This window comes from Pygoscelis adeliae, unplaced genomic scaffold (genome assembly GCF_000699105.1).
Source record: "Pygoscelis adeliae isolate BGI_AS28 unplaced genomic scaffold, ASM69910v1 Scaffold308, whole genome shotgun sequence".
In the NCBI taxonomy this organism is placed as follows: domain Eukaryota; kingdom Metazoa; phylum Chordata; class Aves; order Sphenisciformes; family Spheniscidae; genus Pygoscelis; species Pygoscelis adeliae.
This window is the reverse complement of record NW_008825306.1, coordinates 1,121,302-1,136,240: the sequence shown is the minus strand read 5'-3', so window position 1 is coordinate 1,136,240 and position 14,939 is coordinate 1,121,302. Positions and strand designations below refer to the sequence as shown.

Genomic DNA, 14,939 nt, shown 5'->3' with positions numbered 1-14,939 from the left:
GTCCTGTCTTCCCAGGAGACAACGCCGCCCTCCTCCACTGCCGGAGGGAAGAAAGAAAATTGCTCATTTCTCCGACCCCGAGGCAGGGCAGGCGATAATACTTTTTTTTTTTTGCTGAAGGTGAGAGGCCAAAGGAGGCTTCTAAAACTTTCTCCCCCTTTCCGAGAACGCTTTTTACCACAACTCGTTCTTACCAAGAATACTCATGTCCACCCAACCGTGTAGCGGTGAATACATGTAATATTTTTTTTGCCTGGAACGATTCAGGAAACCTTTGAAAAACAATTACACATGAGCTTAGTTTTCAAACTTCTCCCCCTCTTAAAAATACTTAAAAAAAAAAAAAAAAGGTATACAGCCTGTTAGCAAAACCCAGCCACCTATATTTTACCAAAGTATAAGAGTGACTGGAAATGTCATATAAACCCCCTTCTTTTTACACATATAAGTAGCAGTTCATATTGTAACACAGGTTCTAATGAGTACGAAATATTTGAAGGGGGGGACTAAACAAGTACGAATTCATGCCACTAAGCCATCCTAATACACACATCCAGGTAGGCAGTAACCTGAAATTAAGCTGTGTGCAAGTCAAATGCTAACAGCAGGAACCTGAAACCAGCATAGATCACAAATGTATATTTTTTTTATTTTGTTACTTCCTCTGCCACCTAAAATTACAGTCTGCTTTTTACACTAAAGCACCTAATATATTTACAACCATCTTCTAATAAAATAACAGTTAAATATTGAAAATAAGATTTTTCTCATAAAATATGTTTTCTATATGTACAGGTTTTATCAAAGAGGACTAAGTTCAATAGTGAACAGTTTTCCATCATCAACCATCAGCAAGAAAACAATTTTTCTGAAATAAAACTATGTCCGACTTATGTACAAATAGGCAGAACAGCATCTGTTTAACACCAGCCGATGCAACACTTAATAATAATGAAGTCAATGTTTGAGGCCTAAATTGTGTACTGCTTAAGAAACGTGCTTTTTTTTTTTTCCTTTATGAATAACTTCTTTGGTTATTGTTGTTCTATTATCTTCTTGGCTGTACAATAAGACAGCACCCGATTAATGTTACAGAACCAGGCATATATATGTGTATATATATTTATATATACTAGGTTTAGCACAGATACCTGTCCCATTGTTGCTAGAAAAGTTCCACTGTAGATTCTTTAATACAGAGCTGGCTCTTCAGAATCAAGCCCACAAGTTTCTACTATGTTTCACTCTGTTCTTCAAGCAGAACTCTCACTGACTTAATTGCTTAAACACTCAGATTTTTTTCCCCACCATTAACAGGGGAATCTGAAAACATATATCCATTTTCCAGTGTAGCAGCCTTTCTCAGAAAGGTCCTTAAAAGTTCAAAATGATACAAGTTTGGAAGAGAAAGAGTAGACTCTGACAGGTTGTTTCTAAGACAGGCTCCTAAAAGCCAACACAAGTTACCGCTCACAAAAGCCTCCACTTTGCAAACCACTAAGACTTGCACAGTCTACAAAATTTATTATCAGTGGATCTAGTTGGCAGCATACAGCTGAACAACCTGCGCTGCATGGCCCCTCTAAAAGTAACGTGTGACAACACAGACAGGAACTGCTGGGCAGTGTGCTGACTGGCAGTTTGGGAAAGGAAAGAAGGCTGCTGCCTGATCTCCTGAAACTCCCAGGTATAGTAATCGAGAACGTCATCCCTTAGGTAGCAGAGGGAGTGAAATTCTACCCGCTGGTCAAAACCAACTGAAAAAAACCTCTGGAACAACCCCAAACACACACTAAAACCGCATACACAGGAACTTCACTAACCAGAAACTGAGAAGTGATTTCCATTCTCCTGAAGGGTTGTTCTTTAGTATCAGAACATTTGACCTTAAGTAGAAACTTCAGGTCATTTGGCTTCACATATTTGGCTTTGACAGAGAAGGCACCTCTCTGCCAATGAGTCCCACTGGTTTTGAACTTGTGTGGTCCGGTACTCCTATACAAAAGTGCCATGGTTTACCCTCATTTTGCATAGTTATACAAGGAAGAAAGACAGTAGAACATAAAATCCACCATCTCTCAGATTCTGCTTAAGATGTTAGGAATGTGGCAAAAAAACCCCAATAAAACAAAACCCAACCCATAAAAAAACCCAAACAACCCTGAAACCTGGAAGATCTGAAACCAGTCTTATAAAATATTTTATAAAGTTAGCAATACTCTTCTACTGTGCAAAATTCACAAGAAAATCAGTGCTGCTACCTGTGAAAGGTCTAAAATCAGTATTCATATTCTGTAATTAAAGGCCCACTCAACCTAACTCCAATTCTTAATTCTTTAATTCTGCAAGGTACAATTCTTTTGAGATCCTATTTACTTAGAGAACCAAATCTAAATTTATATAAATGGTGTTAGACATCCAGCATGTAGATCTGAACCTAAGGGAGGAGAAGCGGTAATTAAACAGCAATGTCAACTCACCGTTGGAATATGTTTTACTAAATAAACAACATTTGAATTTGGTGTAATGAGGAGGACTGAAAATGGCACAAGAACAACATTTCATGCCTACAAATAATAACTAATGTGCTGAAGGCATATACTCCACCAATCTCTGTTCCATGGGCAGGAATGTCTCCCTGTGTTTGCCTGGTGAGAGCAAGCCCCTGCATTGCTCGAGCATACACTCTCCTATAACCACCGAGATGGCTATTCAACAGTGTGATTTATTGTCACAGCGAAATATATTTCCAGTGCAATCTGATTACCAAGGCGGTGTTCCTGATTCAGTGTTCCCATCAGATGATGTGAACCACAGTACAATCGTCTTCTTTCTTCAATCCTTGAATTAGGTCATTTAAAAATCAGCAGATCAGAACCTTGCTGAAATGGAAGCTCTAAAATGTACAGTGTAACCAATGCTTTTACAAACTGCCTAACATGTATGCATTAAGGCAAGACAGAACTGAAAAAGTGCTGCGATACCACAGATGATACAGTCACTCCTGTAATTATTTCACAGTTAAATTAGATCTTTTTTTTCCCTCCACCTCCCTTAAAATGACAGCACAAAGACAAGGAATGTAATCATCTCCTTAACAGAGATGACATTTAGTCTCTAGAAGATGCTGGAAGTGATCCACTATAGGCAAAAAAACCCCAAACGTTTCATCAGAAGTGTGTGAAAATCATTCTTGTAATTGGGGTAGAATGAAACCTGGAAGAGTTAAAGACTAAAGATCCTACTGGGATCATCTGGAGGGAAGTGATAGCAGAACCACGAACTTCTGTAATTAGCGGCCTTGGAAGTTATCAGCAAAATGAGCTCAGATAAAAACACCTTATAAGAATATTTGTACCAATTATTTATTTTTTCCCCCAAAACACAAATTAATTAAAAAAAGGGAAAAAAGGAGATTTCTTTTTTTCTAGACCTGGATAAAAGAATTGTCATTTTCAACAGGTAGTTTACAATCAGTGGGGAACAAACGAGCAGTCCAGGTTTCCTGATTGATCCATTCAGGGTGTGCTCAGTAGCTGTCTTTATCGAACAACCTTATTTACAACTCAGCATCATCCTGCAGTAGATCTGCATCTTCATCATCCAATAAAAGGTCAGCATCCATGACTTCATTCTCTTCCATGACATCACCCAGCTCCTGAACAACATCGTCGTCAATGTCACCGACATTTTCAACATGTTTAACTAAACTCATGTGATCCAGAGGGATCAAACTATGCCCAACTGGCCCAGTAGTTCTCGCAATGGTGGCTGCCATTTCTGCTGCCACAGCAGCTTTCTGAGCCTTCTGCCTTTGCTGTTCTTCTTGTTGTCTGTGAGTCTTCATGTGAGCATTGCGGCTTTTGATTTTGAAAAACACCCTAAATTTTAAAGGAAAAAAAAATCAGATAAAAATGCATTGCTTTTGATGAAATGAGCCAAAAAAGACTCAACAACCTATCAGTACATTTGCTTCCTTGTCCTGAAATAGAAGTCAGTGAAGTCTGCAATGCCATGGTGAGAATTTCAGGGACAGACTACCAGATTTATACATCCTGACAGTATCAAAATGGTCTACTCAGGCTCTGCCGGAGGTATTTTGTAGCTCCCACAGTTGCTTCAGTATCTCTGCACATCCTAATTCTCCCTGGAGTTAGTTTCACTACAGTCTTGCACAATGGGGAAGAAGTGAAGGAATCCCACATCAGGATGGACAAACTCAAGCGCAGAAACAGAGAGCTGCCCACTGTCACATGCAAGTCAGTGATGAGGCAGGAAGCTGGACTGTGAGATGTAGAAATTCTAGCAGGTAAATGGATTCAGGAAAATTGGAGCAAATACTGCAGGGGAAGCATCCAAAACGTCATGCAAACCAACCTCTGAAGGTTCTGATAAGAGGACATGTCATCTAAGGGGAAACTTCTTTTGAGACCATCAGAGCAAAATAAAGACTTTGTCACAACACTATTCACCTGGAATATAAATAGGCAAATGCGATGCGATACTTCAGACAGTCATATTCACTTACTTGCCACACTCCTTGCAAGGAAAAATTGTTGTTGGGTCAGTCTCACCGCTTGTTGTGCTGTGGGCAGGTGAACTCTTGATGGAGCAGTATCCGCTCTGTGTACCAGATTTCTGCTTAGTGCCTGGAATGGTGCATCGGGTTTTTGTCACCTGATTCGTACCTCCATGAATGCGAGCGTGGCCATTCAGCGCTTGTCGGGAACTGAACACCTGACGGGGAGTAGGGTCGAAGGAAGGAAAAAAAAATAAAAATAAAAAAATCAAGAAATACTGCACTGGAACAGGAACTGCAGAAAGAAGTATGCTGAATGCATATTACAATAGAACAACTGTACACATCCAATACACACAAACAATGTACTTGGTCAAATGCTGCTTGCTCTCGGCTACGTCCCACTAGAGTTAAAGAAACTTAGTCATAATAAAAACAAACCAATGAGCTATCCTATTATTACAGTTGTATAACAAAATGGTAATCAGAGCTGTTACCATATAGTGCTTCTAATCGATACAACATCTCAGGATACAATTTTATGTACAGATCAGCATATTGCCTATATTTTGTCATGTGGGAATTAAAGGCGGGCAAAAGGATTTGTCCAAAGATATTCCGGAGATATCACTGGCCAGGAATAAAACCCTGATTTCCAAAATCACAATTGACTAGTACGCAGCCCCCCTGCTATTAAAGATACCAAACACACGTACAGCGCCACAGTTCGGCATTTCACAGATGAAGGAGGACGAAGAAAGTGAAAGACTCTGAAGGGCAGGCAGATCTATATGTCCAACAAGAGGAATAGCTGGTGGGTCAGGAGACTTCTGCATTTCCCTTTCTTCCTTTCTGTCTTCTTCGATCTCCTCATCTTCCTCTAACACCTCCTCTTCTCCACTTGTCTGAAATAGACAGTGCATTTAAGAAATGCTAGAAATATGGTCAAAGACAGACAGTACTGGATAGTAGGACATAGACAGTACTGGAACAGCATGCTGCTTAGTCAAGCCTGCTTCCAGGTTTCAGTATTTTTTCCCATCCTGAATGAACTTCTGGTCTTGCTGGAACTCCCACCCCTTAATGACAAGCTACAGCTCATGAAGCTTCACTGCAGTGCTCAAAACACCCTCCGTCTGTATTAGAGAGCCGTGGCTCTAAGAGCCTACAGATGCCAAAGTGCAATACTCTCCCCCAACTGTTAGAATGGCAATGTACACTATATTCATAGTCAAATTAAATGACTTATTTAAAAAACAAACAAACAAACAAACCTCCAAAATCAAAACAAAACACCACACATCTCTTAAGACTACCTGTAATACAGACCTTGCGCACAAAGAATTGCACTGCTAGTCTGTGTAAATTATATTTATACTAGAATATTAGAGCAGCCTTTAGGAGCACACACACACAGGCACAGGAATAATTTACAGAGGTTTACTTGCATCATCAGTAGCAAAAGCCATAATTGCTGGACTAGAGTTAGATAATGCACTAGTCAAAACAGTTTTATCCCGTTACAGTCCAGGAACACAAAATCTTGGTGTAGCTGAGGTCACAGAATGCTCATACAGAACATAATCTACAATTATGGAATAATTTTGATTGGAAGAGACCTATGTCATCTAGTTCAACCTCCTCCTCAAAACAGGATTAACATAAAAATTATCAAGTGTTAAACTTTTTCATATTCTTTTAGACTTACCAGACATTCCTCTCTCTTTTTCTCTAAACGTGTTCTGTGCTTCCGTCCCAAACGCAAGATTTTCTTCCAGGTATAGTAGTATTCCACACATTGTGCAACCGTCTTAGACTTAACCTGTAGTTAAGTAATGGCAGAAATAGTCCAATCTCAATTTTTTTCTTTCATTCAACAGAATTTTAATATATTCCAAGAGGCAGGCTTTATTTCTCAAACATTCAAATGGAGAAAAAAAAGACAGTTTGACTACAACAGGAATACTCTTGTAGAATAATTTTTTTTAGTTATTGTTTTTCAGTCAAATTTGTGTTGACTATTTCAGCTTCAGTACATTTCTCTGGGATTCTCTGGACTCTAGTCAGAAAATGACTGAGAATATACTTTTGTAGCTCAAGTGTACAATACTACCAAGAAATCTAGGAATTAAGACTTGGTTCCCATAAACCCAAATGTTTTTCAACATTTGAGCTAACAAGCAAGGTATTCTGCCCTGAGATGTATACACCTCGCCTTTTCTGCTTTGTGGCAGAACACGAAAATTAAGCCCAAACACGTTCCCTCTTCATTAACAGGTTTCAACCCTTGCTGGCGCGAGGCTCAATGCCAGTGACTCGGGTACCTTTTAACAAACCGCCAGAGAACACCAAGGTGATAGTGGAGTACCATACTCGGTCCCACACATGGAATGCCGTGACTTGGATTCCAGGTGTGGAAACTTTTACATACAATAACAAAAAGAACAGATTTTATTTATTTATTTTTAACCGTTTTTTACTGGTGCTGCAGTTGCATGCATAGGTACACCAAATGGAATATACCACTCCTAATGGCGTTCTTGTAACCACTGCTGGCTCTATGTCTGCAATAAGCTGGAGGGAAAATGAAGGGGGACAGAATGCAGCAAATGGAAAAAACAACTGGCAGAACAGAAATAACCTTACCATTTTCTGTACAAATATGAAATCTTTGCTGTAGGTGGACAATGCCTCTTTGAACAGCCTCCTTTCTTGATGCGTCCATTTGTCAGAGCCTTAAAAAAAGAGTCAATTCATTATAAACGATAAAAACTCACCACCTTTATGTTGATGTAGTAGCTGAAACAAAAACTGGGAAACCTCAAGCACATGCTAGTGATTGCTGCTACCCAAATACAAGCATGGCTGTACTGACTCAGACCTTGAGTCCACCTAACCCGTATTCGGTCTCCAGCAGTGGTCACAGGCAGTTGCCTAGGAAACAGTAAGATCAGGGCAAGCAAACACAATGCCTCTCCCTAATTCTTCTTAACCTCTGACCGTTTTCGGCACAGGGGATTTCCTGAGTCTGTTGCAATTTGCTTATTTTGTAATTATCCTTGTAAGTGCTGACCCACTCTTCCTTTCAACCAGTTAAACTTCTTGCACCCAAAAGATCCTTTGCCGAGGAGTTTCACAGATCAGTAGACCCTCCGCATGAAGAACCACCTCCTTTCTTTGCTTCCTGGCTCCCAGTAGCTTCACTGGATGACCCTTTGCTCTTCAACCTCGACCATCATCTCCATGTATTCAGGATTGCATGTCCTTTCTGTCACCCCCACACCTTTGGTCATTACTGCTGTCCCGCTCTGAACCTTTTTCAGTACTAAAACATTCCTATAGAGGTGAAGAGACCAGAAAGGCACATAATGGTCAACATATAAGCAATCCACAGACTTGCACAGTGGCATCACCATGTTCTCTACTGTCCTGGTTTCGGCAGGGATAGAGTTAAGTTCCTTCCTAGTAGCTGGTACAGTGCTGTGTTTTGGATTTAGGATGAGAACAAAGTTGATAAGGCACCCATGTTTTAGTTGTTGCTAGGTAATGCTTACACTAGCCAAGGACTTTTCAGCTTCCCATGCTCTACCGACTGAGAAGGCTGGAGGTGCACAAGAAGCTGGGAGGGGGCACAGCCAAACTGGCCAAAGGGACATTCCATACCGTGTGATGTCATGCTCAGTACATAAACTGGGGGAAGCTGGCCGGGGGGGGGCCGCTGCTCGGGGACTGGCTGGGCATCAGTCGGCGGGTGGTGAGCAATTGTACTGTGCATCACTTGCTTTGTGTATTATTATTATTATCTTATTATTATTATTATTTTATTTCAATTATTAAACTGTTTTTATCTCAACCCACGAGTTTTTCTCACTTGTGCTTTTCCAATTCTCTCCCCCATCCCACCGGGTGGGGGGGAGTGAGCGAGCGGCTGCGTGGTGCTTAGCTGCCGACTGAGGTTAAACCACGACATCTACCCTCTTAACATTTGACTTGGGGTTTTTTTTAGCTGTTCTAAAATACAGAGCTGATGCTTTCATAGAACTAGCGTTATAATCCCAAGGTCTCACTCTAATTGAGAAGTATCACCAGAGAGCTCATAATTTTATATGTAAAGCTTATATTGCTTATTCCCCTGTATGCCACTTTACATTCAGCTACACAGAAGTTCATCTATCATTTTGTTCTCCAGTTGGTAACTCTTATAAGGTCCTTTCGCAGCTCTTCACTTGCATGGATCGAGGTAAGACACTTAAATCCTCTGTTACAGAGGTCACAAGTAGATAGTGATTGTAGCAATGTGCAATATGCACAAAGTGCTTTCTGATCATTTAATGGAAGCTGTATATAAAACTTTCAGATATTGTTATTCTGTGTTTGCTTCACCAGCCTAACTGCCCATGAAAATGCGAAATCAACATTTAAATTGAAATGAATTTGTGCTTCCTCAGTATTAGTCAAACAGAAGGAACACAGGATTGCTCTACTGCATCAAAGCAGTGTCCTGTTTGTAACAGTGGGCAGCATTACATACATTAAACGAAGGATATGCAAGAAGACATAAAGCTGATGCCTCTGAAATGACTTATACTATGACAAGATTCTACTTCAGTCTGTCTGAGAGTTTCTGAAACATCTAAAACTTTTATCAAAAGAAATCCCTAATATTCCTGTCAGTGTTACTCTTCTCCATAGAAATGCTTGCCTCTGCACTGAATTCAATCAACTTGGGCTTGGCACCATGCAGGGTATTGAACTCTACAGGTTACTTATGGCTAGGGGGAAAAAAAAAAGTTTGGTTTTTTTTTTTTTTATTAACTTCAAATGTTTCGCTTTTCAGTTTCAACTCCCAGGCTCACAAGCTTAGAGCAGGTATCTCACAGCTCTGTCATGTGCTGAAAACTACAAAATTAACTTTTCTGCAACCTGTTTTCTGCAGGCTTTTCCAGTACTGGATATAAGCATGCATTAGTTATTTCCACAGGGATTTACACTAAAGCTCTCTTAAGCGTCAGAGAAAGGCACTGGCTTCAAGCCACGAGTTTTATTTATTCTGTTATCACCCAAAGATCTTTTTGCTGACACACTGCCTTGCCATCTTTCCCACCCTGAACCAGCATCATTCCCTTCTTACACAACTTGCCAGGCATTTGCATTTACCCTCCCTTTGGGCAGGGGTAAATGCACTGATTCAGTCCAGGAGCCTGCTCTACTATGCCAAAGTATAACTTTAAAAAGCATGACAACACCAAAGGAGAGATTTTAGTTTTCAGCTAACCTCTCTAGCCATGCTCTCCTGCCTCTACCCCACCCACCTGGGGGGGAAGGAAAAAAAAAATAAAAAAAATCACTTCCACAAACTAATTTTATTGTACACCTGTGGAGGATTCAGGCCTTACAGTTTCCCCAATAGCTGTGGTATTAGCAGAGACCCTTATAAGATTATGCGGGTTAATTGGAAGTAACCTAATTAATAGAATAAATCCTGTGTAGGAAAAGAAACAGAAGAAAAGCTGTTTTTAACTCTGGTTGCTGGGAAACCGCTTTTGCTCTTGTTAGCTTGAGGGAGATATAGAGAACGTGTATAGAGAGATATCTGCAATGCAGCAAGAAAGAATTTTGGACTTTGGAATACAGATCAAATTTTAAAGCTGATCTTTATGTTTAGACATTTATTCTACATTTTATCTGCCATATTGGTTTTGCACTGATTAACTGACAATAAATATCTTCCACAAATTTTGGGCCCCATCTGTGGGTTTCAAGGGGGCAACACCTACACCCAGGGAGCCCCCCTGAGAGGTGGCTCAAATCCATTACCTACAGCATATGCTGGGTCTGATCCATACCCTATCTCAGTGTGTGCAAGAAGTTTTCAGACTGCCTGAAGCACATTATTTCAGAGACCATCTCTCCTGCATTCTCACTGCAGGAGAACTTCAGAGCTGAGAAATTCCACTGTTCAAATGAAAACAATTCAAGGGTTTGCAACAGTGCTCCTCTTGTATTAGATACATGTTCCCTCTCTCCTCCCTAAAACACCATCCTGACAGATGGCAAAGCATTAGCACAGAGAGATTAGGGTGTTCTTCCAAGCAGCCCTGGGTCAGCATGCCCAGCTCTCTTGGCACACAACAGAAAAGCCTCAAGTTTTACAACTTGCTTCCCTCACGAGCCAACGGGTTTCAAAGGTGAGCTATTTGCTTGTACCCTCATTTGAGGGCAATGCTAAGGATGAATTTGGATATTTATTGTTTGCGGAAACAGTTAATTCTCATGAGTCAGTGCCATGCTCTGTTTTGGCCTATTCCACCTTTAAATGTGGCGGTGCTTGAGAGTTGCGATTTCTGAGTACGGAGCAGAAAGCCCAAAGAGTTAACCCAAACAAATGCCACTTGAAGTTATATTAAGCTATTCATGCACTAGATTGTGAGAAATTCCCATATGCCTTGAGTGGCTGATTATCAACCACAAACTGCTATTCAAGAGCTGCTGCATGGTGCTAGAGTGTGGCCGTCAATATAAGTTGCAATCACATGTTGCATTCAAGAGCATTAGTAAGTAATGCCTTGTCTTGTTATTTTATGGTACTTAAATCCAGACTGGTGAGATTTCATTTCATGCTGTGATAAGCAGAATCAAACTTTCTTTCCTGCTTAAGAAATAGGGATACACTGATGTCCACAGGTCTCAGTGCTAGTTAACAAGGATTAGCGTCATCTCATGTGAAAGATTAAACAAAACGATCTCGCCTGGCTCCTCCCTGCATCAAAACAGAACACCTTCTGAAACTACTGTGAAGTTGCTTCAGTAAAGACTGTTCCTCCTCTGCCACACAGGCAGAAATTTCTTATTTATCTGCTCTGCTAATTGGATCGCTCAGTGAGGATGAGGCTGCTGGGGTATCTCCTCATCTTCCTGCTCTCATGCCCTGGACTGTCTCTTATACATGATATACATGATTTGGTGTCATCTCTTCAGACAAGAGACCCTAGTCAAAGTTCCTGGCTGACGTCCTCCTTCTCCGTCCACCCCCATGTCCACCCTTTGGACTGCAACAGAGCTGTTATCAAAGGCACTAGGCATCTCCCCTAGCCAAGATTGAAAACCTGATCTTCACATTTATTCACTCTCATTATCAGCTGCCATCAGACATGTTTCTGCTCTTGTTCTCAGGCCAAGGGGTTAAGGAGTTGCTTTACAAAAGAGTCCTTGTTACTTGGGAATCTTTCCAGCGAGCTGCTACAGCCAGGAAGTAGCTTGCTTCCATATTTATGTGGCACAATGACTATAACTGGAAATGAGTATATGACCCGGGGACATTGTGATTGACTGACTGACCACCAGAAGATTCTTGATTTCCTTCTTGATTCTTATTTCCTATTGAGCCTAAACTGGAGATAAATTCTTAAATCTCTTATGTAAAACCCTATTCTGTATGTCCAAGCAGTTGTTAGCCACTACGAAGCATTAAGTAATAACATGGAGGGCTGCCGAAGAGAGGCATTTGCCACCTATGCTTAGCTGACACAGCTTAAGTCCAGTGGCTTAACCCACCTTGTGTATTTCACAGAGCACTTCTGCTTCATCACCAAAATGCGGTTCTTGCTGTGTTTAAAGAAGCCACCGTCCCAGACCTGGGTTTTTTTCAGCTAGATCCATGCAAAGACAGGCTGTGTATTCAGTACTAAGACACTAGCGAGAGTTACAGCACTGCCTCTTTGGAAGGATGCTCATGATTATCATATTCATTTATCACGCACCATCACCTCAGACAAGGAAGGCATGATGGCAGACATCTACATACCAGAAAATGAAGACCTTACTGCTAATAAATTATAATCTGTGACTAGCAGCAATTTTAAAAGGAGATCAACACATTAAAATTTAGTTTAAAAGAGGAAAAAAATTACTCAAGGCAGTTTTAAAATCTGTAGAACCCTACACAGCAACATGGATGCAAAGTTTCTGCACATTGTCAGTCAGGTGAAAAACTGCCAAACTTGTAACAAAAGGCTCCGGAAGCACCACTCGGCACTGTCCACATCACCTCTCTATTAGAGGCTGCCATCCCCGCAGCAGACAGCAGAGAGTGCAGCGTGATCCCATGCTCCAGCCTGGGATACCAGCCTTGGACTCTATAGACCAGCAGATACAGAGATCGCAAAGAAACCTACCGGCGTAGTGGTAATTTGCTAAAGGATGACACTTCAATCTCACTGGCTTTCTCAACAGCAGCTTCTCAAGAGCAACCTAAATGAAAAAGCAGAGAAAAACAGAATTAGCAACTGCAGTCGGCTGCTGCATACAACTGCATTTAGAAGTCTATTTTGTACGAAGTTATGAATAAATTTTCTCTCTTTTTTTCTTTTCTGTCATACGAAATCACATCAAATTACTCCAAGGCCCATTAACACTGTACCTCACAGAAAAGCACCTAATGCACACCTGTCCTGCCTTAATTAGCACAAATGTAGCTATTAGCAACTTTCAGCTCTTCCCTCCCTTCCGCTTGCCACATACAAATACGTTTATAGTGTTTGACTTGATAGTGTTAATTAATACTAATATTTAATGGTTGGTTTGATAGCATTAATATTTATAGCATGAAGTCTTTTAGAGTATCTTGTTTAGGTCAACATCTGTCAGGAATGACAGCAAGTATAGTTAATCCTCCTTTGGATCAGGGGAGACAGATGATTTGTGCATCCCTAAAATTTTTCCCGTGGCAATGCAGACCCCCAGTATAGCAAATTTCACATCCTCACAGTAAGTTCAGTCATCTGTCTCAGACCCCTCAGATACAGCTAACAGAGCCTAAGGAAACTGGGACACAAGCTAAAAAACACTGTATCAGACAATCCTGTGAAGTTGCATTTTGTTTTAAATTAGCTTTCCAGGAACCGGTGCAGGGCCTTGTCTTTCTTTTCCCTAATACTGGGCAAAATGGATGTTTTGCCCTAGTTAATAACATTCCCATCACTAAACTAATGCAAATACTTGAAATGCATTATTTATATGAGAACTGTGTGCAATTACCTCACTGTTCTGAACGAATAAGTAGATGTGATTGCTGCTACAAAAAAGGGTTTTTATAAGGGCTAGAAGAGGACTAAGCTCTCTGTGACCAAATATAAAGCTTGTGAAATATCAGGGCTGGAGCAAGCACTGGGAGACATTCAAAGCCCCAAGGCTATAAACTAAATAATCTTATCTATATGAAATATACAGTAAGCCTTCAGAGAGGCACTGCTTTGAAATTTAAATTTATTGAAGAATGAAAGGGAAAAGTCATTCCCCAAAAATGTTACAGGATGTTTAAAGCATCACTGCTAATCAACCAGAAGTCTCTTTTTTATATAACCGTATCTAAACCCATTTAATAAAGCATGCTAATTTATCTGCAGAAGAGGATCATATATCCCCTTTCAGCTTCTTATCTTACCATAATATCTCCTTTCGCCTCAAAGAGAGAGTGCAAAGCGTATTCTGAGTTAGTTCCTCCACCAGGTAACACACTGGAACAGCTCATATTTAAAAGGTCTTCCACTGTCAGAAACAAGTCAACATTTTACTGCTAATACAGTCGCCTGTCAGCCAAACATCCAGAGACGAGGATTCTGTAATGCCGCTCACAGACAATGTAGTTCAGGGCAACAGCTTTCATACTCTCTCTCCCCAGCACCTCATCTCCTGGTTTTAGGATCACTCACTGAGGAGGGGATGTGACGGGATTTGCAGAGTGCATCCTTGGGACGGGACAGGCTACTGCAGAGCCAGAGGCAGAGATTTGCCTGTGAGGCAGTGGCTCACACAGGCCAGTGATGTTGCTGTGCCAAGAAGGCTCCAGCCAGGGCAGAGAAACAGAAATGAATCGTGCTGGAAGCAGGAACAAACTGCTCAGGACTGGAAAAAGCCACTGAGCCCATCGCATTTCCTCTCAGTTATGGTCACAGGAGAGGCCCAGGAACCACCAGCTGCCTCTCATCTGTGATCTCTGTCCTTACCAGGCAATTCAGTACCCAAAAAACCACTTCCCAGCAACAATCTTTCCCCCTTGGCTACTAGGAAACAGTTCATCCAGACTTCACTTTAAGTGACGCTATATAATGTTCTTACTCTGCATCTGTAACATGCAGTTCTGGTCTCTTGCTCTGCATTCTCAGTAATTAATACTCTCTTGAACATTTTGTACAGTATATCCATGAGAAATCAATGTGAGTTTCTTCAACGGGCACAGGGTGATGTATGAACTTCTAAAATGGCAAATCATTGTACCTCTTTGTTGGAAGACTTTGTTTTCCAGTTCCGGCCATGGCTTCCAAACCAAAGTAGCCTTGTGCACATCTTTCTCCATTAGCCATCTGTCCTGCAGCTCAGGAATATCAGCCTGGAACCTGGACCCGATATTTATTCGTCTATA

At 41.0% G+C, this 14,939-nt stretch overlaps 1 protein-coding gene across 4 annotated transcripts in view; it reads right to left on the bottom strand.

Moving 5' to 3' along the window:
- Window positions 1–3,347: 3,347 nt before the first annotated feature.
- TRERF1 (transcriptional regulating factor 1) overlaps window positions 3,348–14,939 on the bottom strand; it is a 72,519-nt gene continuing 60,927 nt past the window's right edge. For all 4 annotated transcript variants that reach the window (XM_009330163.1, XM_009330166.1, XM_009330165.1 and 1 more), the window contains 8 exons: window positions 14,795–14,934; window positions 13,962–14,065; window positions 12,694–12,769; window positions 7,166–7,254; window positions 6,228–6,341; window positions 5,236–5,424; window positions 4,529–4,737; window positions 3,348–3,881 (listed from right to left, as the gene is read on the bottom strand). In XM_009330163.1, the coding sequence (XP_009328438.1) occupies window positions 3,560–3,881; window positions 4,529–4,737; window positions 5,236–5,424; window positions 6,228–6,341; window positions 7,166–7,254; window positions 12,694–12,769; window positions 13,962–14,065; window positions 14,795–14,934 (1,243 nt within the window). In that variant the 3' untranslated portion in view covers window positions 3,348–3,559. The remainder of the gene's footprint in view (window positions 3,882–4,528; window positions 4,738–5,235; window positions 5,425–6,227; window positions 6,342–7,165; window positions 7,255–12,693; window positions 12,770–13,961; window positions 14,066–14,794; window positions 14,935–14,939) is intronic.